This window comes from Dama dama, chromosome 29, assembly GCF_033118175.1.
Source record: "Dama dama isolate Ldn47 chromosome 29, ASM3311817v1, whole genome shotgun sequence".
NCBI classification, from domain to species: domain Eukaryota; kingdom Metazoa; phylum Chordata; class Mammalia; order Artiodactyla; family Cervidae; genus Dama; species Dama dama.
The window spans coordinates 70,101,636-70,124,454 of NC_083709.1; the positions used below are offsets into that span (position 1 = coordinate 70,101,636).

At 46.9% G+C, this 22,819-nt stretch overlaps 1 protein-coding gene and 1 non-coding gene across 3 annotated transcripts in view; both read left to right on the forward strand.

Annotated features, from left to right (window-relative positions):
• Positions 1–21,016, forward strand: part of GALNT12 (polypeptide N-acetylgalactosaminyltransferase 12) — a 32,929-nt gene extending 11,913 nt beyond the window's left edge. Inside the window, exons 3-10 of one of the 2 annotated variants that reach the window (XM_061132697.1) lie at positions 1,492–1,681; positions 4,650–4,835; positions 6,035–6,152; positions 7,852–8,028; positions 10,078–10,209; positions 13,638–13,751; positions 15,766–15,912; positions 17,990–21,016. In XM_061132697.1, the coding sequence (XP_060988680.1) occupies positions 1,492–1,681; positions 4,650–4,835; positions 6,035–6,152; positions 7,852–8,028; positions 10,078–10,209; positions 13,638–13,751; positions 15,766–15,912; positions 17,990–18,130 (1,205 nt within the window). In that variant the 3' untranslated portion in view covers positions 18,131–21,016. The remainder of the gene's footprint in view (positions 1–1,491; positions 1,682–4,649; positions 4,836–6,034; positions 6,153–7,851; positions 8,029–10,077; positions 10,210–13,637; positions 13,752–15,765; positions 15,913–17,989) is intronic. The other variant, XM_061132698.1, reaches the window with a different exon arrangement.
• On the forward strand, positions 13,896–14,086 carry LOC133049017 (U2 spliceosomal RNA). The gene has a single exon (XR_009691182.1). It is a non-coding gene; the product is annotated as a U2 spliceosomal RNA (small nuclear RNA).
• Positions 21,017–22,819: the final 1,803 nt, after the last annotated feature.

Below are 22,819 nucleotides of genomic sequence, written 5' to 3' on the forward strand. Positions count from 1 at the left end.
TTTCCTGTGTGTTCACTGGGCCCTGCTACTAATTAGCTTTGCTTGGGAAGTCACCTCCCTTATTCCTGCTATCCACTTGTACGAAATTATATTTAGGGTTGGAAAAAAATCAGTCAATGAATGTTTTTGTTTTTTTGTTTGAGTATCAAGAATATTTAGAGAAACATTTCACCACCAACAAAGCAACTCTGGGCATTTTACAAAGTTCTCCCCTTCACTGATGGCTGAGGATGGCTTTGAGACAAAGCCTATGTATTAATAAATGTGGGGAGATGCTGTCCTTTTAATTTTCCTGAGTGGTTCCCGCCTGACCCACTGAGGGGTGTGAACTGGGGCCTCTAGTTCCAGGGCCTGTGTGTGGAGTCAGGAGTCCAGGGGCCAGTTCTAGCTGTGTCCGTCCTTTCAGCTCATAAGGACTCGTTTCCTCTTCTGCAAAATGGGGTAAGCATGTCCTCCTGACAAGTTTTGGATTTGTTTAATAAGGATGAGAAACTGTAGGAGAAAGCTCTGGAGGCAGTGTTAAGGCTGCAGGCTCGAGCCTGAGTCCTTGGGTTCAAATCACAGCTGCTCTGCTCTCTTGTCTGGGGCCTCAGCTCGTCACTTAGCCTCTCTGGCCTCAATGTTCTCATCCATACAATGGGCACAGTAGTAGTATTGTGGTAGTGGGGGCTTCCCAGGTGGCTCAGTGGTAAAGAATCCGCCTGCAATGCAGGAGACACAGAAGACTCCGGTTCGATCCCTGGGTCAGGAAGATCCCCTGGAGGAGGAAATGGCAACCCACTCCAGCTTTCTTGCCTGGAAAATCCCATGGACCGAGGAACCTGGCAGGCTACAGTCCTTAGGGTCGCAAAGTGCAGGACACGACTGCATGGCTGAACACACACATTCAGTAGCACTCACTGCATAGGGTGAGTTACGTGAATCACTTGGACAGTAGTAGTCAGCGCACTAAGCCTTCTAATGTTGGCTGCCATTATTATAATTACTGTGTCAACTGAATCATGCTTCTGAGAAAATTTCCATTAATGTAATTATAAATAAAACCTGTGTTAACATAGTTCCATGTAAATTAAAATCTTATGATGTATTGCATATCAACATAAATTAACATTTATATAAGAATTTTCTGGAAAAATTGTGGATGGGTGGTTCTTGTGCTTTTATTTAAATGTTCACAAGTCAAGGTACTTTTGGTGGGGGGGATAGCTTTGTTGAGATAGATCCACATGCCACATTCACCCCTTGCAGGAGTAGAGATCCACCTACCTGTGTGTTGAGGGGGAGCCCTTCAGTGGTTCTAGAATCCTCCACCCCTGCCTCCCCGCCTTCCGGGGGCTTCCAGGCTTGATTCCCAGCGCAGTGAGGATATCCCTGGTGCAGAACAGAGGAGGCTCGTGTCTATTTAGGCTTCTTTGTGGGACAGGGAGGCCCGGGAAGGACGCGGCTGGGGGTGTGGGGCGGTGACCCTCGTTGTCCTGCTTGCCTCTGCAGAGCACCTGAAGGAGCGCCTGGCCACGGAGCTGGCGGGGCTGCCCAAGGTCCGCCTGGTCCGCGCCAGCAAGAGGGAGGGCCTGGTGCGAGCTCGGCTGCTCGGGGCCTCCGTGGCCCAGGGCGACGTGCTGACCTTCCTGGACTGCCACTGCGAGTGCCACGAGGGCTGGCTGGAGCCGCTGCTGCAGAGGTGCGTCTGTGGGGGCGGGGCGGGGCGGGGCATGTGCGTCTGTGGGGGCGGGGCGGGGGCGGGGCCCCGACAAACGCGTGGGAGGGAGGGGGCTGGGCCCAGACGCTCCTTGGCCACAGCCTCCGGTCCCCTGGCTGGAGGGGATGTCTTGGGGCTCTGGAGGCTGTTAAGTTAGTATATAGCCAGCACTTAGAACATGCCCGTAGACAGGAGGCCCCAGATGAGTGTTTCATTTTATTACCGCTAATTTTACACATTTATTGTAGAAAACTTAGTATGATCAACCAAGAAAAAAATATTGTCAGTCACATAGAATTGTACTCCTAGAGAATATGTTTTGATGTATTTCCTTCAAGCCAGCTGTCTTATCCGTTATACCAACAATGCCTAGGGCCCACCTGTAAAACTTTAAGGGACCCTCCCCCCAAATTATGATAATTTCTTTTAAACTCAGAATGGAAAATGAATATTACAATAATGAATATAGCCTGGGTTGTCTTTATACCTATAATATAGTCATAAAATATGGGCTTCCCTTATAACTCAGTTGGTAAAGAATCTACCTGCAATGCAGGAGACGTGGATTCAATTCCTGGGTCGGGAAGATCCCCTGGAGAAGGAAATGGCAACTCACTCCAGTATTCTTGCCTGGAGAATCCCACGGACAGAGGGGCCTGGCAGGCTACAGTCCATGGGGTCGCAAGAGTCGGACACGACTTAGCGACTAAACCACCACCACCATAGTCATAAAATATTATTTTTAATATCTATTTTTATGGAGTCATGAAAGCATAAATACAGCCACGTCTTCAACGCCGTTTCTCCTGCTGCCCCACAGCCTCTCAGGGCTCACCCTCGGCTGACTTTTGTTCTCTTCCTTTCCCTGTTTCCCTCCCTGTCCTACTGATTCTGCATCAGGAGCTGGGCTGGCAAGCCCTGAGTTCCTCCAGGTGCGAGAGGAAGTCTAGGGAGGAGCAGGTTCTCTGCTTGGTCCCCACTGTATGGAGTGGGTAGAGGGCTGGAAGATCTGAGTTTGTGCATTTGGAGAACTACTTTCCGCTGGCCCCCAGTGCCTGGTTGCCAAGGTCTGTCTGGAAGAGCTGGGGACCCCCCCCCACCCCCCTTCCTGCATGAGACCAGACTCTGCCCTGACACGTCTCCCGTCCTGGTCCTTCGATGCCTCGTTCTCCCCGCTCAGCTCTAATGGGCTTCAGCAGCGGCAGGGACTCACGGTTCCTCGGGCTAGTGCAAGAGTCTGAGATCATTTAAAATGTAGTGACAGCCAGGTGCTCCCTCTGGAATCTGGCCTGGTGGGCTCACCCTGCCTCCTGCCTGCTCTGTGCCTACAGAGGGCCCCCTCCAGTCCTGTCTAACACCATGGGAGGGCGGCGCACTGTTCCCTTCAGCCGATGCGTGAATGCCATCTGGGATTCCATTTCACTCCAGGCCACCCTTTGGAGAGAGTGAGGTGGCATTCCTCATAGTCACATCCTTGTTCCATACCTGGAGTCAGAGGGATTCTCCCCTGGTTACCCATTAGAAATAGCTGGGGAATTTTAAAAAGTCCTGGTCCTTAGCAGACTATTTGGATTGGAATTTCTGGGGTGGTTCCTGGCCTTCTGGATGTTTCAAAAGTTCCCTAGGGAGTTGGGTATGCTTCAGAGTTGAGACACTGGACTGTAGACTGTGGCTCAGGTATGGTCTCAGCCAGGCACAGTAATCCCTTCCCTTTAGGGGCTTTTGAAAGTATTCTTAATTGTCATATTAATGAGGTTGTGCCCCTGGCATCTTATGAGCTGCTGTTGATATCTGGGGCAGAACCATTCTTTGCTGTGTAGGACTGGACTGTGGGATGTTTAGTATCCCTGGTCCCTGGGTCACAAGATGTCAGGAAGCTCTAGCCAGTAACCGCTGCAACTGGGCCTGCACATTCTCTAACCATGATTTAGAATCCTTTACTCCAGTACTGGCTACCACCCGTTTTCCCTTTCTTGTAGAAATTAGACGACCCCTGGTTCCAACCAGCTGGATGCAAGTCACAAGTTTATGGTTTAGAGGTCTCAGATTCTAGAGAAGTGCCCCCAAAATACAATCCAGAGAAATCTAATGTTCACATATGGTCCAGTCTCAGTTCACGCTTCCTGCTGTGCTGTCAGAGGCAAAGAAACACAGTCTGGAAGCCTGCTGAAAGATGGCTGGGCTTGTAAGAATCATTGTGGAGAGAATCCCTGAAGCCTGTGCACAGGCTGATGGCTGCAACGAGAAACTGTCACATTTTCCACTGTTTGTAACGTTTAATCATAAAGAAGATTAAAAGAAAAGTATAGCTATAGTTCCAGGGTCTCTGCCAGCCTCTTACAAACATTCTGTTAGGGAGTCCACATTAGCCCTCCAAGTGTGTATTATTGTTTCAGAGGCAACAGGCTCTTGAGTGATTAAATGGCAACACTAATGTCACACAGCAAAGAAGGGGCAGGATTAAAATTTATTTGCTAGTTCCAAAGCAGACCCTTTGGTCTGGGTGCATCTCTGTTCATAAGAAGATAATTATTTCTTGACTTGAAGATGTTTCATTGTGATTACATGAAGAAATCTCTTACAGTCTTGAGAAACTGAAAGTCTGCTTTCTGTTTTAAAAGTTAGCTTGGATTTTGACATTGTGACTCTCACAGAAGGACTCAAGTTTAACCAGAATATCTCTAGACAGAATCAGAGTATTAAAGCTATGGGACTTTACACATCAGGGCTAGAATCCTTGTGCCCGCCCCGCCTCCGCCCAGCACCCCCATGGTGTTCACCTGCCGGGGCTGACCTGGCTGTAGACGCCTGGAGCAAGAGAAGCAGGCCTTTCTCACACAGGCGTCCCCCCTCTTAGCGGAAGGCTGAGGAGCCTCAATCCTCAGGTCCCCTGGTGGTCCTCCTACTGCCCAGACCTGGCAGAACGTCAGGGTGTTCTGGTTCTTTTCAGGATCCATGAGAAGGAGTCTGCAGTGGTGTGCCCTGTGATTGATGTGATTGACTGGAACACTTTCGAGTACCTGGGCAATGCTGGGGAGCCCCAGATCGGCGGTTTTGACTGGAGGCTGGTGTTCACGTGGCACACGGTCCCTGAAAAGGAGAGGCTCCGCATGCGGTCCCCCATCGATGTCATCAGGTCGGGGGCTGCTGCTTTGGGTGCCTCACTGCGTCTGGCCAGCTTGCCAGTGAAGGCCCTCGGGAGGGGTGGTTAGCTGTTGCTTCTCCTTTCATTTTCCAGAGTATTTGTTTATCTTTGATAAAAATCTTTGCTATACATGTGGATTTTATATTGTTATATATATTTTAATAATTTTGGTAAGTATGTGTAACATAACATTTACCCTTTTAACCGTTTTTAAATGCACAGTTCACTAGCATCATACACATTGCCAGTATTGTACAAGCATCACTTCTATATATTTCCAGAACTTTGCCATCACCCTGGGTTGTTGTTGTTTAGTCGCTAAGTCATGTCTGACGCTTTGTGACCCATAGACTGTAGCCTGCCAGGCTCCTCTGTCCATGGGATTTCCCAGGAAAGAATACTGGAGTGGATTACCATTTCCTTCTCTAGGGGAATCTTCCCAACCCAGGGATTGAACCTGGGTCTCCTGCTTGGCAGGTGGATTCTCTACCACTGCATCACCTGGGAAGTCCTGTATAGAAACTCTGTACCATGAAACAATACCTCACCTTCCTCCCCTCCTCCAACCCCTAACTTCCCATCTCTGGATTTCCCTCTTTTATGTACCTCATATAAGTAGAATCACACAATATTTATCCTTTTATGTCTTATTTCTTTTCCTTAAGAAGAATCTTTCTGAGCAGTGCCGCCCAGCCTGGCTCCTGCCATCCTCTCAGAACTCGGGCTCTCCCCTCTCATCTCTGTCTGTTGTCTGTGCTCCTAGAAGTTCAGGGCTTTCACTCACCCTTAGGCCTTTGGTCATGCTCCTGTCTTCTCGGAGAACCATTGATTCCTCTTCTGGGCTAAATCCCCTTTGTGCTGCAGGCCGTGCCTCCTCCGAGAGGCTCAGCCCTGCCTGCCTCCGTCCCCATCTCGTGGCTTCTTCTGTATTTCCGCAGGGTCCCAGGTTGACCTTAGTCACCCACAGAGTTCTGTGTTGCCTTGTGAGGTGTCCACGAGCTTCCCCAGGGCAGGGGCTATGGGGTAGGGGCTGTGGGGGACATCCAGCTGCTGGCCCAGCTTAGCTCCAGGCTAAGAGAGCGTGAACTTGGGGTGTGCTTATGTGAGTGAATGGACTCAAGGCTTCTAGTAGAAACCAACTGCGATGATTTCCTGCTGCTTACCTCGAATTATGATTCACATGCTTCTAGATCTCCAACGATGGCTGGTGGGCTGTTTGCTGTGAGTAAGAAATACTTTGAATACCTGGGGTCTTATGATATAGGAATGGAAGTTTGGGGTGGAGAAAACCTCGAATTCTCCTTTAGGGTAAGTATAGTCTTCTGTTCCCACTTGTTCTTAACCTGTTTTTGTCTCTCTCTGGGAACGGTGGCTTTGGTAGGAGAGCCTGGTGGACTGTCCCTCTATATTGGCAGTCTGTCCAGCAATCCCGAAAGAATACAATGGCACAGGCATCCTGTAAATACTCTTAAAATACACATTTCGTAGATTTGGGGCTGCTAAAGGTCTTGGGAGTTACCTAGTTCTCTTACTCTACTGAGGGAGGGGTGGCGGGTGGAGGGGGAAGTGACTGGCTCAAGGTCACTCAAAGAGTGCATGACAGATCCGGCACTTAAGCACAGGCACCTGCCTCCTGATCCCATGCTTTGGAGCCTTGATGGGCTTGACTGCTTGATAAAGTCGCCTCTTTATTTGGCACGTGTGTGCTAATTAAGTCACTTCAGTTGTGTCCGACTCTTTGCGACCCCATGAACTATAGCCCACCAGGCTCCTCTGCCCATGGGATTCTCCCAGCAAGAATACTGGAGTGGGTTGCCATTTCCTTGTCCATTTATTTGGCACAGTGACTTTCAAACTTTGACACATATGAGATTTGTTAGGGAAACTTGTTAAAAAGGCAGATTCCTATGCATGGTCTCTGGAAAGTCAGATTTGATAGACTTACGGTGGGGAGTGGGTGTCTGCATTTTGTAACAAGCCCATACATTGCTTCTGCTGTGTGTGACACACAGATGCCCCTTTGGGAAAGCATTAGCATTCTGGGGGATTTCCTAATTAACTGAATCTTGCATTTTAAGTATCAAAGCCTTAAGTCGATGTTCGTGCTTTTAAATGGAAAATTTTCAAATTGAGGAATATCTTATGTGGTTTGCTGCTTTAAAAGAATTAATAAATAAAACTTTGGCCCTCCACTGAGGACTCACGCCTCCTCCCCATTATAAGCACCAGATGGCAAACCCACTCCAGAACTCTTGCCTGGAAAATCCCATGGACGGAGGAGCCTGGTAGGCTGCAGTCCATGGGGTTGCTAAGAGTCGGACACGACTGAGCGACTTCACTTTCACTTTTCACTTTCATGCACTGGAGAAGGAAATGGCAACCCACTCCAGTGTTCTTGCCTGGAGAATCCCAGGAATGGGGGAGCCTGGTGGGCTGCCGTCTATGGGGTTGCACAGAGTCGGACACGACTGACGTGACTTAGCAGCAGCAGTAGCTACCTTTGGTCATATGTCCATGAAAAGGCTCCAGATGACTGTGTGCTGAGTTTTGGGGTGTGCTTTTAACACTCTTTCTGCCTCTTTCCTAGGTGTCAGGCTGCTCTGCCTGCCTCTAGAAGCTCTTCCTTTCCCCCTTCCAAACCTCTCTTCTTACTTGCTGCTTTCCTATCTTCTGTGGCTAGGAGACCAGGTAATCGGCCTGTGCTTTACCTAGTAAGTAAGTGAGCTCCCAGTGAAGTCCACTGTGGGTGCTCCTAGCCCTTGTGCATGGACTTTGGGGTCTGGGTTCCGATGGCTTATTTGTCTTTGGGGCTGTTTTCTTGCTCTTTGACTGCATCCTGTGTCCTGAATATCCCGGGGACGTGGCCCCCTGCCTCATGGAGGGTGAGGTCTTGGCAGTGTTCGCCATGACCTCTGTGTGCCGAGCCTCCTCGCTGTAGGCGTTGCGGGCCAGCAGCTCGCGTCCCTCTCAGCCCCATCACCCCGCCTCCTCCCCGCTCTGTGCGCAGATCTGGCAGTGCGGGGGGACCCTGGAGATACACCCGTGTTCGCACGTTGGCCACGTTTTCCCCAGGCAAGCTCCCTACTCCCGCAACAAGGCCCTGGCCAACAGTGTCCGCGCAGCTGAAGTGTGGATGGATGAATTTAAAGAGCTCTACTACCATCGCAATCCCCAGGCCCGCCTGGTGAGTCCCCCTGCACACCCACACTCCTTCTGGCTACATCCAAACAAAAGCAGCTGATTCTGGCCTCCTCCTGCAGTAGATCTGGTTCGAGAAATAGAGAGGAAATCAGGTGCTCACAACCCAAGAGGAAAACTGTATTCCTTCACTTATAATAAACAACAGACAGTTGATTCTCACTCCTCACCATAATTATGCTCCATACGGTCACCGAACCACAGTCACTGAATTTGGGACTGACTACTTAGCCATTGATCATGGGGGAAATACAGGATTAGGTTCCTGCAGGCGTCTTGCAGATAGACATTTTTATCAACGGATCTATACATAACTTGGTTTTATGTGTGCTTCTGCTTAAATAATCTATTTAACGTATACTGTTGATTGGTTGCATTGAGCTCACACCCAGGTGAATCTCATCTGACACACCTCTTTTCTCCCTCCAACACATCACGGCCTTGCCCTCGGAACACTGGACAGCCCTAACTACTCTTGGGGGCCATTTTAAACAGTGGCGTCACCAACACAGTACAGAACAGTCTGAAAACCATGGTACTGAATAGTAAACAGGACACTTGCTTTCAGGACGAGAGCTGAGATATAACCTCAGCTGGGAATGTGCACGCTGGGGGACTCTCATGTCTGAGAATGACCGTGAAAGTGTGAAGACGCCGCAAGTATTGATTTGAGTGTTAAAAATAACATTTTAACAGAGAGCCCCACTGCCACTCACAGGCCACCCTCCGCACACGCCGGGACGGGGCTCCCACTGACCTGTGTCCATGTAACTAAGGGGCCATGTGGCAAGACAGGAAAGTTGGCTCCAAGGCCTCTTTCCCGGCCACTTGATGTAAGTCTCTTCTTGTGAATCTTTACAGCGGTCCTTCAGAGTAACTTGGAGATTTTCATTTTGTGGATGAGAAAACTGAAGTTCAGAGAGAGAGTGATTTGAGGAACTTGCCCAAGGGCTCGTTGCAGATGTGGGAGAACTGGGTCCACTCCAGCGGCATGCTCTCTGCTCTGCGGAGCCCGTGGACACCCACCTTGACCTCTGCTGTGGCCTTTCTCTGCCTCTGGGCTACAGGGTCACTGCTTCCTCTGTCTCACCCAAGGCTGCAGGGTAGAAATATCTGCTCTTCCCTGTCACCCAGTCTAAAACCCACAGATCGATCCCTCTTTCTGAGGGTTCCCAAAGAGTAATATGTTAGAAAGAGGGGCACTCATGCACCTTTTTTCTGAATGCCCAGTGGCAGATTGTTGAAGTGGATATTTGGTTGAAGATGAGGACACAGTGACTCTCATTGAAAAATGAACTTCTGGAAAGCAAGCAGAAACGAAATTTTATTCAGACTTTTTCCTTATTGTTATCATTTTGTTGAATATTTTAACTTGTCAAATTTTAATCATTTAGCATCATAACACAGGGACCGTCCTATCTCTGCCTCAGCATTGCTCTCATGGTTGTACATTTGCTGTGCTAAATAGATGCTTGCTTTATTTGATTATTCAAAAATTCATAATCCTTGGTTTTGTCCATAAAACAAGTATTTATCATTATAGCATTTTGCTCTTACTATCGGAAGAATATATTTAGACTTGAATAGATTGAGCACATGAGAAAGTTTTCATTCATAATTACCTCTAGAGTACTTACCTGTGTTTAGAAGTGAGTGTCCAGGTATCAGTGGTTAAAGTATGAGAACACTATGACCTACGTGTGCTCCTGACGTGCCGCTGACCTGTGACCACAGGGGGCCGGGGATGCCCGTGCAGCCCCTGGATTCAGCTCCTGACCCATCAGCAGGGGCTTTGTGTCCTTCCTCCGGCACCTCGCCACACCCCTGCAGCGAGAGCAGCTGGGGACGTCATTGTTTGGGCAGCAGGATCTCCCACTGGGGTGCTGCCACGCTGTCTGAGACCGTTTCTCGTCCTCTCTGTCCTATGCAGGCCCCGCACACAGTCGGTGCTCAATAAAGGCTTCCTGGGTGAATGAAAGTCTTTAATAGGAAGTGCTGTGCCTTGCAGGGGCTCACCGTTTTGTCCTTTTCTCAGGAGCCCTTTGGAGACGTGACAGAGAGGAGACAGCTCCGTGCGAAGCTTGGGTGTAAGGACTTCAAGTGGTTCCTGAATACCGTGTATCCAGAGCTGCATGTGCCCGAGGACAGGCCTGGCTTCTTTGGGATGGTGAGCGAGCTGGGCCTATGCTGGGCAGTGTGCTCCTGGCCTCCAGGAGTGACCAGGCCTCCAGAGTGACCACCCCTGCAAAAGAAAGGCCCCTTTGTGGGGACAGCTGACCTCTCTCATACGCCTCCCCCTTCTCATCCGGTGTCCTTCTTTCTCCCCTTGAGTGTCTGGGCCTCAGGTCCAGAATGTCAGCACTGGAAGCATCTCACAGTTGGTGAGTACAGCCTCCTGTTTTACACATGGAAACTGAGGATCAGTTGGTGTCTCCAAGTCTTTTTTTAAACTAACTCCTTATCACATGACTTCAAATTTCAATAACTGGACCAGTTACTAATTCCCAACTCAAGGATCCACAAAAGCCATAGTAAGGAGGAGGAGTCACTTCTGTTATTTCAAAAAACCTAGAAGAGATATTGGTGGGATGAGGTCAACTAACGTGTCCAGCACCTTTGGCTCTTGCTTGGAACTCCACCAACTCAGGGAGGCCTCCTCGGCTCTGTGGTGTTCATCAGAAGAGCTGGTGTTCCATTCTGCAAGTTTTGATAAATGCAAAGCAGGGTATTTTTAGTTTTCACTATAAAAATGTTCAAACATGCAGAAATGCAGAGAGAGAGAGTTGTATAATGAACTCTGTCCCTGAGATTCTGCAATTACCAAGATGTTGCCTCTTTTGCGTTCCCTTTCCTCTGCTCCACCCTCCCATTGACATTGTGACCCTGAATAAAGTTAAAGATTCCTTTGAAGCTCTATTTATTTATAGAATATATTTCACTAAGGAGGTATAGTCAAACACTCTATGCTCTAAAATCATTCTTTAAGTCTATCACCAACTTGATAGATTTAGCTTAATTAATCTATTAATTAATTAATTAGTCTAATAAAGTTTTAATCTTTAGAGGTTTCTCCCTTTTCTTCTTCTTTAGTTTTTTTTTTTTTTTAATTTCCAGATTCTGTGGTAGACCAAATCTTTTGAACATAGGGACCTCATCTGAGGTTGAGGTCCTTTGGTGGTCAAGAGTGCAACTTGGCTTCATAACATTTGAGTTCTTTTAAACCTAAGATGCCCTGATTATTCACCTCTCCTGTTCCCAGGCTCCTTCACAGAGCTGAGGGACCTCAGGATCATGGAGGTCTGTGTTTTATGAGCCAGTGGATTATGGATTCCTTCTTTCTATATGGCTGAGTCTTATTCCCAGAACCAGGCTAGACAAAGGTGGACAAGGGCCAGGGCCAGAGTGGGGTTCAGAAGAAGCCAGTGAAGGTTCTTTGAAAGTGAAAGTGTTAGTCAGTCAATCATGTCCATTCTTTGCGACCCCATGGACTGTAGCCTGCTAGGCTCCTGTCCATGAGATTCTCCAGGCAAGAATACTAGAGTGGGTAGCCATTCCCTTCTCCTGAGGATCTTTCCGACCCAGGGATGGAACCTGGGTCTCCTGCATTGCAGGCAGACTCTTTACCAACTGAGCCACCAGGGAAGGTTCCTTAAACTCTCCAGAAAGGGATTTGGAAGGTACTTGATGCTAGGAAAATTCGAAGGTGGGAGGAGAAGGGGACGACAGAGGATGAGATGGTTGAATGGTATCACTGACTCAATGGACATGAGTCTGAGTAAACTCCAGGAGTTGGTGATGGACAGGGAGGCCTGACATGCTGCAGTCCATGGGGTCGCAAAGAGTCGGATGCGACTGAGCAACTGAACTGAACTGAGTTTCTCTCTGGAGGCTCCTGGAAGGGAGGTTGGAGCATGGAACCTTTCAGGTCTTTTTGCTCTTAGAATGATTAAAGGGATTTAGATCCAAAAGTACCTTAGAGATGACCTTAGATTTGAGAATATTGAGTGATGGAGAGAGCACTGGACTTGGAGTCTGAGGTCCTGGATTCAGGACTCAGGTGTCTCCACTTAGGTGTTGTATGACCTGTGTGCAAACCACTGGCTCTGTATTATACTGTCCTTGTGCTCCACACTGGTGGACTTCTGATCTGAAAAGTGCCAGGTCTCCTAACTGGGGTATCCTCTGAAGATAACGTAATATCAGGAGCTCTTTGGTACCCAGGGCTTCTGAGGTGGTTTTATTTATTTATTTTTTTTTTAATTTTTTTTTTCCGAGGTGGTTTTAGTGGTGAGGAACCCACCTGCCAGTGCAGGAGATGCAAGAAATGCAGTCTGATCCCTGGGTCAGGAAGTGGGAAATGGCAACCCACACGAGTATTCTTGCCTGTGAAATTCCATGGGCAGAGGAGACTGGTGGGCCCAGTCCTTAGGGTCACAAGAGTCGGACAGGACCGAGCACACACTTGGTACAGATGTGAGGGGACAACTCAGCTATGCTGGACTAGTAAAGAAATAAGGCTGCACTGATGAGACATGGGAGAAGGCAGTGGCAGCCCACTCCAGTGCTCTGCCTGGAGAATCCCATGGACGGAGGAGCCTGGTGGGCTGCGGTCCATGGGGTCACTAAGAGTCAGACATGACTGAGCGACTTCACTCTCTTTTCACTTTCATGCATTGGAGAAGGAAATGGCAACCCACTCCAGTGTTCTTGCCTGGAGAATCCCAGGGACGGGGGAGCCTGGTGGGCTGCAGTCCATGGGGTCGCTAAGAGTCGGACACGACAGAGCGACTTCACTTTCACTTCTCACTTTCATGCATTGGAGAAGGAAATGGCAGCTCACTCCAGTGTTCTTGCCTGGAGAATCCCAGGGATGGGGGAGCTTGGTGGGCTGCTGTCTATGGGGTCACAGAGTCGGACACGACTGATGCTACTTAGCAGCAGCAGCAGCAATGAGACACGAAGCAGTGTGAGCTCTCAGGCCATAAAGATTTCATCTCTCTGCTCCTCAAATTTATCTTCCTGAAATGTTTATGAATCATATGATATCACTTAGATATGGAACCTTTAAAAAATGATATAAATGAACCTATTTACCAGACAGAAATAGAGTCACAGATGTAGAAAACAAACTTAGGGTTACAGGTAGGGAGAGCAGGGGAAAAGATGAACCGGGAGATTGGGATCGACGGGCAGTTACTATTGTATGTATAGAACAGATAACTAGTAGGAACCCGCCATATAGCACAGGGAACTCTGCTCAGCGCTCTGTAGTGACCTATACGGGAATAGAAACTGAGAAAGACTGAATAGATGTGTGTGTGTAACTGATTCACTTGGCTGTGTGGCAGAAACTCACGCGACGGTGTGCGTTAACTTCACTCCAGTAAAAATTAACTTTAAGAAATGGGGGTTGTGATTCCTGCCTACGGTATAGAACGGGAAGCACGTTTAAAACTAGAAATGGGAGGGGCTCTCAGCTCTGAGCCTGGTTCTTCAGGCCGCCGCTCCTGTCCCTCTGTTTACCTGTCGTCACGGCCCTGGATGGAATCTGCTGTGTGTAAACTGGACCAAATGCCGCCTTTCTGTTTTGCTTAGCTCCGGAACAAAGGACTGAAAGGTTACTGCTTTGACTATAACCCTCCCAACGAGCACGAGATCACAGGACACCAGGTCATTCTGTACGGCTGTCATGGGATGGGTCAGAACCAGGTAGGGGCCGCTGCGTTAACAACTTGACCTTCTCAGGCTGAAGGGCAGTGGACAGCGGGAGGCCCTGTGCTCAAAGGATCATTGGTGTGGGCCTTTAAAGAGGTAGATGAGGGGAAATCTGTGTGTTTTTAAAACAGTTACTATATCGCTTCTCGGCCTTTTGGCTAAGATCAAGTGTAGTATCTGTTCTTATCAATTTAATATCTGATACGTCCTCTATCCGAGGACAATATATTAAATGGATTTTGGGGATTAGGAGTTGGAATAGGAGCTTGCTCTGTCCACTCCACGCATCCACCTCATATTGCAGTACTTCTGGGAATGGTGTACCCCCCTCTGGGGGGAAAAAATTAAAAAAATAAATAAAACAGTTAATATGTGATTTCTTATTATAAAGGTAATATATGCTCATCATAGAACATTTAGGAAATATAAAAAGTAGAAGCAAGTAGTAAATGACAAGACCCAGAATGACCACCATTATAATTAAGATATATTTACTTCCCATCTTTTTTAATGCATGACCTTGGGATTATGTATTTTAAATAGTTGTTGTAATATCTACATGTTTATAGTCTCTCATGTCCATTACTTAATCATACTTTTCATGTGTTGTTAGACATCCTTTGAGAACATCATCCGTAACAGCCTCTTGGTATTCCTTTGTTTGACTGTATTAATTACTGTTGAGGAAACCAATTCCTTCCTCCCTGTTTTTGTGATTATAAATAACCCTGCTGCTAACATCTTTGGACAGAAAGAAAAAATGAAGGAAAGCAAACAGCAGATTTGCATTTCAGATGACTTATTCAGAATTAAATCTTACATGGAATTACAGGATTTGATATGTAGCGCCACACTGCAAAGCAGTTTTTAGGGCGGTTTCCTCAGTCAGGGCCCAGGTGGATATGTCTGGGTTAAGTGCTCAACTGCAAGCTGGGCAGGGGAGCAAGACCTGGAAGATTTGAGAACCGGAGCAGGACCCTGGCCTGAGGAGCAGGCACACTGCCGGGGGGAGGCCAGGGAGGATGCAGGAGAGAGCAAAGCGTTGGTTTTAGGCATTCAAAGCCTGCTGTCCTGAGTAGAGTGTCAGATACTGGAGACGAAGGGTGGGCCTTCAGATTCTCCTCTAGGAGTCACTCCAGTTCCGTTTAAATATTGGGCCCCATTATGGTCAACAGTAAACTTTCATCATTCAGACCTCTACAGCCTTAAATTTTTCAGGTTCTTCTACCCCTTTGAGAATAGCTGTCCTCAGAGGTGGTACCGTCAGCGTCACCTGAACTCCCAGACCCACCCCACGTAGTCTTGACTGGTTTTCGGGGAGACTCGCTTGAGAAGCACTGCTCCGTGTGCCTCAGGAACCTGTCACCTGTGTCAGGCTCTCCTGGAAGCAGGGGGTGGGGCGGGGTAGATGGGCAGCTGCGTGTCTTGTTGGAAATGTGAAAGTGCAGCTTCTTCGGCCCCATCTCAGACGGAGGGAATCCTCATTTCCTCTCTGGGACCAGGGCCCCGAGTCAGCACTTTCCCGAGGCGCCGAGGGTAAGGAAACCGTTGCTCTGAAGAGCAGGTCCTCCCGTTAGCCGTCCTCTGTCTGCTGTGTCCAGCGCTTTGTGGTCTCCAAGGCATGATTGCATCCCCTTTATTTCGTGGGAAGGAGGAGGAAAGGACTGCAGAAAAGGAGGGGAAGTGGCTGGTCAAGGTCCCAGAGAGCCCTCAAGGTCTGGGACCAGTCTCTTTCCTGCCGTTCTACACCAGCCCGGGGTTAGGCACAGCAGGTGCGGGGTGACCCAGGCCATCCCCACCCTCACGCTCTTGGAAACGAGAAGGGCCCCTCCGTTCACGTTGGCTCCACACTCCTCCAGAGGTATACAGGCTACTCCGGGGACATAGGCTGGTGTTAGGACCCCAGCACCCATGCCCCGGTAACCCCAGGTTCTCCTTCCTCTTTCTAAAGATTGCCCTCTTTGCACATCAGAGGCTAACTGGTGCATGTTGGCTACTCCATTTCTAGTTTTTCGAATACACATCCCAGAATGAAATACGCTACAACACCCACCAGCCAGAAGGCTGCGTGGCGGTGGAGGCAGGAACAGACGTCCTCATCATGCATCTGTGTGAGAACACCACCCCAGAGGACCAGAAGTTCATCCTTCAGGAGGTAGGTGGCCCTGCTCACGCCTTCCTTCTGTGGCTCCCCATCCCGTGGACTGCAGAGGGGGTGGTAGAGGTAGAGTGAGTCCCTAGTACGTCTCAGGGATGCGGCCCCTGAGGAGATCAGACGCTTCACAGTGAGCCCGAGGGGTCCCGTGGCCTCCGGCGCCAGAAGCCCTGCCCTTCTTTCCTCCCTGTCCGCCCCTCTCAGTTCTCCTGTCCCCCTTACGCCTTGAGCTGTGGCTGCCTGGAATAGGAAGAGGCGCTGCCCCCGGTGCATTTGGAGATCGCTTGGGGTTCAGGGGTTCAGATGAATGAAACAAACCTCCAAGTGTAAGGACATGATATTAGACCCAAGATTACCACTCCCGTTGTCTAAGGCTCATCTTTCCCAGCTCTAAAGTGGGGATAGTAATCGAAGCCTTATCTACCTCTAGTGAAGAATAGATGTGCGGTCAGAAAGAGTCTTTGGAAACTGTAAAGCTCTGCATTGTTAACTTGCCATGCAGTAATGAAGATACCCTCTCTGATGGAGTTGGTTCTCCATCAGTCACTGCTCCAAATCAGTCACTGCTGGTTTGGAACTGGGAGTTATTTCAGGTCTGAGAGGCACTACCTCCTCCACGTTTGTAAGAAGCTCATGGTGGGACTCATACATCAGTCATATCTAGTGACTCTCTAAAAAGCACTTGAGGACATAAATCCGAAGAATATAATTCAAAAGAAAGAGTTAGTTCACTTTTATCTCCATGAAGAGCTTTCATTCCCAGCCTGGCCCCAGGGAAGGAAAGATCCATCTGTACTACTTATAAATGAATTAATTCTAATTAGACGTTAGAATATGTTTTATTGTAGAAAATGTTATGATCAGCAATGAAATTCTCAGGTTTCCTGGAAAAGCCAGGCACTGTAGTGCTATGTGATACAAAAAGTAATAGGGAAAATATTTCTGTTAACCCCAAAAGTTTTGCCCTTCCCTTCTTTCTTCCAACAGGAAGCCATTGTAAGACCTCAAAGAAGAGTAATGCAAGGTAGAAATCACGAAATGGGTTTGAAATGCCATTAAAATTTTATCTTAAAAATCTTAAATTTCAGTGAACGTTTAAGCAAGTTTCTTTAGAGGGGTGTGAGGAAGGATGCTTTATTTGTTTACTTTCACATTATTCTGAAGGCAACTTGTGAACACTTTTAAGGGCTTCCAGATTAATATTATTGAGCTTACAACAGAGAGAGATGGAGGGAAAAATAAACTCCGGAAACTGGGGAGAGACTTGGGAAGTTAGCTCAGCAACAGTTGGGGATAGAGGAGATGGAGAGGACTAGAGCGGGCCCCTGTCCTTTGGGGTTTGGAGGTTGGCATCGTTTGCAGGCCCTGCTTCCTCTCTGGTGCCGTCTCCTCACCCAGCTGGTCTGTGGCTGAGCTGGGACTAAAGCCAAGTCCCCTTGTTCTCCACTTAAATACGGGAGAAAGAGGGCTCCAGAGACCTAAGAGACGTGGAAGAGATTAATAAAGGACCTTTGGACCTGATTACTCTGAAGGGAAAGAACATCAGTAGGGGTGAGATAGGGTCCTGATCAGGTGGCGCCACGATAAAGAATCCAGGTGTCAATGCAGGAGATGCAGGGGACACAGACTCAGTCTCTGGGCTGAGAAGATGCCCTGGAGTGGGAGATGGCAACCCGCTCCAGTATTCTGGCCTGGGAAATCCCGTAGGCAGAGAAGCCTGGTGGGCTACAGCCCACAGGGTTGCCAAGGATCTGCCCTGCCTGCACACACACGAGGGAGGAGGTGCAGGGTCTGAGCGATCCCAGAGAGCCAGCAGGTGGCACTTCGGCCCTGACGGTGGAGCCCAGGACGCCTGGGGCGCTCCCGGGACAGGCAGGCGTGACTCACGTCTCCGCGCCGCCTCTGTGTGCGCAGACGGTCGTGGGCTGCCTTCCCGCCTGCAGACACTTACTGCTCAATAAGTATTTCTGAAGTGATGAAAATCACCCTGAGCACTTAACACATTTTAAGGAAAAGGTACTTTCTCAGGAATTGCTTGTAATTCTCTTGAACACACAATGTCTATCATCTTTTGTAGGATGGTTCTTTATTTCATGTACAGTCCAAGAAGTGTGTTCAGGCTGAGAGGAAGGACGTGAGCGACAGTTTTGTACCACTCTTACGAGACTGTACCAACTCGGATCATCAGAGATGGTTCTTCCAGGAACACATGGTGTGAAGTGTCACCGTACGACCAAGCCCATCAGAGTAGATGGGGGAACCGCTGGACTGTGTTTAAGAGACACTTAGAAGCACAGAGACCCACCACACACTTGGCTGCTGTTCGTTTTATAAGGAAATCGTTTTGTGATTCATGAAACGAATGTTGGCTTTAGTAAAAATGTGAATAACAACTTGTATTGATTTTGAAAACTAAAATTGTTCCCAAATACCCTGTTTTCAAAGGGTAGTCATAAAATGTTAACTCTTGGTACTTAGAGAATTAAAAACTTTACCTATTTTTCTATCAAGATGTATTTTCTACTGTCATGTCTTTTTATTCCCCTTAGCAAAAAGGTAAATGTTTTATTTTGGTATTTGAAAGGATCCCCAGATAATGAAGACGTCTGCTTGGAGAATCGACTCATGTAATGTACTTTGCATAAACTGACAATACCTTAAACATTGGGTTAGATTTTTCTCAGTATAGGTGTGTGGACACTGGGAAGATACTGTTTCCTTCAGGTCCTTGAGATAATCTAGATTTATTTAATTAAGAATGCTCCTTGGTTATGTGTTGCTGCCGTGGTCAAAACTGCTGTTAAAGTTTATGTTAGCCAAAGAGGACTAACCAAAGCTGAAATTTCAAGGGAACAGTTTGACATAGTGGGCTAATATAAACTTCCACCACACAGAGTGGGCTTCTGACAGTGCCTAACCGTGCTATGGATGGCGACTTTAGCAGCCACCAGGATGACTTTAAAACATGTTCATATCATTTTCAATTTTCATTACACGTTAGTGTCAGGGAGAAATATAATGCTCTTTGTGAAATTCAGTTTTCAAATTTGTCCATTAATAATAATTGGTCATTGAAATCCATATTGGATTTTGTGCTGCAGCAACTGCTACAGTTTCTCTTCATAATTACGATTTGTGAACAATTCCAGATCTATTGATATTCTGAGATCTTGTCATCTTGATGAAGTCAGGAGGAGTGATTAAAAAAAAAAGCAAGAGCACTGCTAATCTTTGTTTTTGCAATCAGTCAGATGTGAGAGATGAAGACACATGTCTTCAACTGATGAAAAAGCATCAACTTCCAACTTTTGTCTCAGGCTCTTTTTTTACATGTTTCCCTCTGAGAGATCCAGTTTAACAGTTACCCAGGAACAAATCCAGTTGACCTGGCTTGGATCAACCTGATGCATCTTAACCACTCTGAACTTTACTTCATCTGTGAAATGAGAATAATGAAAGCACGCTTGTGGGGTAGTTGCAAGGACTAAGTAACATAGAGCAGGCTGGGACTTAGCTTAGTCCCTGGCATGCAGTACGAGTTCATTAAATTTCCATTTTCATAAATGCACTTTATAAAATGTGAAGCACAATAAATATCAATAGGAGTTTATTCAAAAATATTAAATAATTTAGTGGTCTTATCTTTACAGGGTTAAGTAGCTCCTCAGCAGGCAGGAATGCGGTATGAACTCCTTCCAGCACAGCTTTGTTCTCCTGTGAGTGTAATGTGCTGTGGGGCCAAAGCATCCCTCCTCCACTGGGGTAACTTATGAAATGGGAGATGCCCTCCCAGCCTGCAGTGGAGGTGAGAAGTCTTGCCCTGCACTCTCTCCCCCGCTTCCTGCAGTGTCCGTCCCAGCTCCACTGAAGGGGAGCCGGCCCCTCCCAAGGTATAGGAAGACAGTTCAGGCAGCCAGAAAATGAATGCCAGTCAAACGTATCGTGAGTGCTGGGAGGCTACACAAGTATTTTTGTGTGTGTTCACTGGGCACTGATGGTAATTAGCTTTGCTTGAAAAGTCATCCCTCTTACTCTTGCCAGTGGCTTCTACTTGGTAATTTTTAGGGTGGAAGAACTAATAAAAATATTCAGGGTGTCAAGGAAACTATTTTCACAGACCAGAAGACAGTTTTCAATATTTTTTTTGGGCGGTTGCCTTGTCTGGCGGATGAGGAGTCTCGGCCTGGGTGGGTCTCCACCCTCCCCGCTGCAAGGTGTGGGCCGGCCTCCAGTCCTGGTGTGTGGAGTCAGGTCCTGGGTCCAGCCCCAGGGGGGGTCGGTTGTTTCACCTGCCAGCACTCGTTTCCTCATTTGCACAATAGGGATAACCATGTCCTCTGTTACGTTCTTAGTTATATTTTTAAGTTACATTTTTAGTGGTTGCCCTAAGGGATTACATTATGCTTCCTGGATTTATTGCAGTCTTCTTCACTCTTAATATTGTGTTAATTCCCATAAACTTTAGCAAATTTGTAGCAGTATAGCCCCTATCTCCTCCCTTGTGCTATTATGGACATATATGTGATAAACTCAGTAACAGAGTGGTTTGCCTATTGTTTTAGTAAGACAAAAAGGGAAAACTATGTATGTACAAAATACAGCCTTTTATGTTTACCCACGTGATGTGCCGTACTCCATGCTCTTCATTTCTTCCTATAAATCTGAGTAAACTTCTGGTATGATTTTCTTTCAGTATAAGGCCTCTCTTTGGAATTTCATCTAGGTATGTTAGCAATAAATTCTCTGTTTTTGTTTATCTGGGAATGATTTTATTCTGATTACCAATTTTGAAAGATAGTTTACCTGGACACAGAATGCTAGCCGACAGGTTTTTTTCTTTCAGCGCTATGAATTTGGGATTAACACCACTCTAATGTCACCATTGTTTTGGATGAGAGATCATCCATTAATCATTTTGCTATCTGTATGTGATGAGTCATTTTTCTCTTGCTGCTTTTAAGATTTTCTGTTTGTCTTTCAGCAGTTTAAGATATGTCTAAATGTGGTTTGTATTTATTGTACTTAGAGTTCATTGAGCTTGGAATGTAATTTAACGTTTTAAAAAATAAATTTGGGAAGTTTTTAGCCATTATTTCTTCAAACATTTTTTCTGCCTGTCTGTTCTTCACATTGGGTAATTTCTGTCTTTAAGGTCATTGATTTCTTCTGCCCACTCGAAACTGCTCTTGAGCTTATGTAGTTATTTTATTTCAATTATTTTTCAAATCTGAATATCCATGTGGTTCCTTTTGGTAGTGTCTGTTACTGCCTTGAGATTTCCTAAATATTGACTTATTGTTAGCGTGTTTTCCTTTAGTTCTTTGATTTTAGTTTTTTTAATTATTTGAACATGCTTTTAATAGTTGCTTTGATACCTTTGTAACTTAGCAACTTAAAACATTAAATGTGTCACCATACAGTTTTAGCAATTCATGTTGTCCTCAATAATCCATATCCCTTCTACATGCAAAGTACAATCATTCCCTCCCAGGGTTTCCAGGAGTCTCATCTTATTACAGTGCGAGTTCAAAGTCCATATTTCTATCATCTAAATCTAAATCTCATCAGAAAAAGGCTAAAGTCTAAATCAGGTTCGGGTCCTGGTGTGGCTCCTGGGCATCATCTCGGCGCAGCTGCTGGGACGCAGTTGCTCTGGAGACTCGTTACACTGAAGAGGCCGTTTATCCAACCCAACACTCCCGACATACAGCGGTGGGAAGGAATAGGGTAATGTTTATATCCTGGCTCAGAAAAGAGGCAATGAAAGTCAAAAGGAAACACAGGTCCATAATGGTTTTGAAATCAGGTAAGTGTTTGACTTCTTGATTCAGTTTCAAGACCTGGGAATAATCCTCAGGGGCTCTTGGCTCGCTCTTCTGGAGATGTGGTTCCACCTTCTTGTCATCCTTCCTATTTTATGACAAGTAACACATCTGCCGTGGAGTAGTTTTCTGAGCCTGTTTCTTGCCAGTAGAATTTTGGGTGTCCAGCCATCTCTTCCTATATTCTTCTTTTTCTCTGTTCCATTTAGTCCAAGTTGGCAGTATTTCTGCTGAGATAATCCTCAAGAACTTGGTGAGTCTTGCATGGATTCACTGCTTTTCACTCCACTTGACAGAAGCCACACCCACAGATTGTTTCAAATAAATCCCCTTTTTCTCTTGGCCTCCTATGTAGATGGCTGGGCGATAATGACCTTAGGCTTCCTGGGTGCCCCCGGTTTAGTCGAGAAGATCCATGACGTGCACACGCTCTTAATCTCTTAGAAAGGTCCTTTGTGTGACTATGACCTTTGGATCTTTCTGAGGTCTTAACGAAAGATTGTACAGTCACATACTCAGCCTTTTCTCTGTGACCCATTTTCAGCGGTCATTCTGACTTTTAGCATCTTTTGCCAACTGGAGAGGCTGAAGATTTTCCTAAATAAGTCCTGCTTAATTTTTGTGTTATGACTTCCTGTCAATCTCTCTTCTCTTGCACTTTACCATAAGCAGCAGGAAGAAACTAGACAGCATCTTCAGCACTTCTTGGAGATCTCCTTCGCTGTAGAACTAGGTTCCCTTAGCTATCTAATTAGGTTCATCTCTTAAACATTCTTCATAACTGCCAGAGACAATCTGCTAAACTTTCTGCCACTATATAATATGGCTCTTTCCCCACTTTCTAATAACATGCTTCTCACTTCCTTCATAACCTTCAGCAGCAATGTCCTCAACATTTATATTTCTACTAACAGTCTGATCAAGGAAATTTAAGCTTTCTGTATCCTGGCCTGCAGAATTCCTCCAGCTTCCTCTTCCTGCCCAGTTCTAAAGCTGCTCCTACATTTTAGGTGTTTGTTATAGCACATCTCACTCATAGGTACCAAAATCTGTGTTAGTTTTCTATTGCTGTGTAATGGACTGCC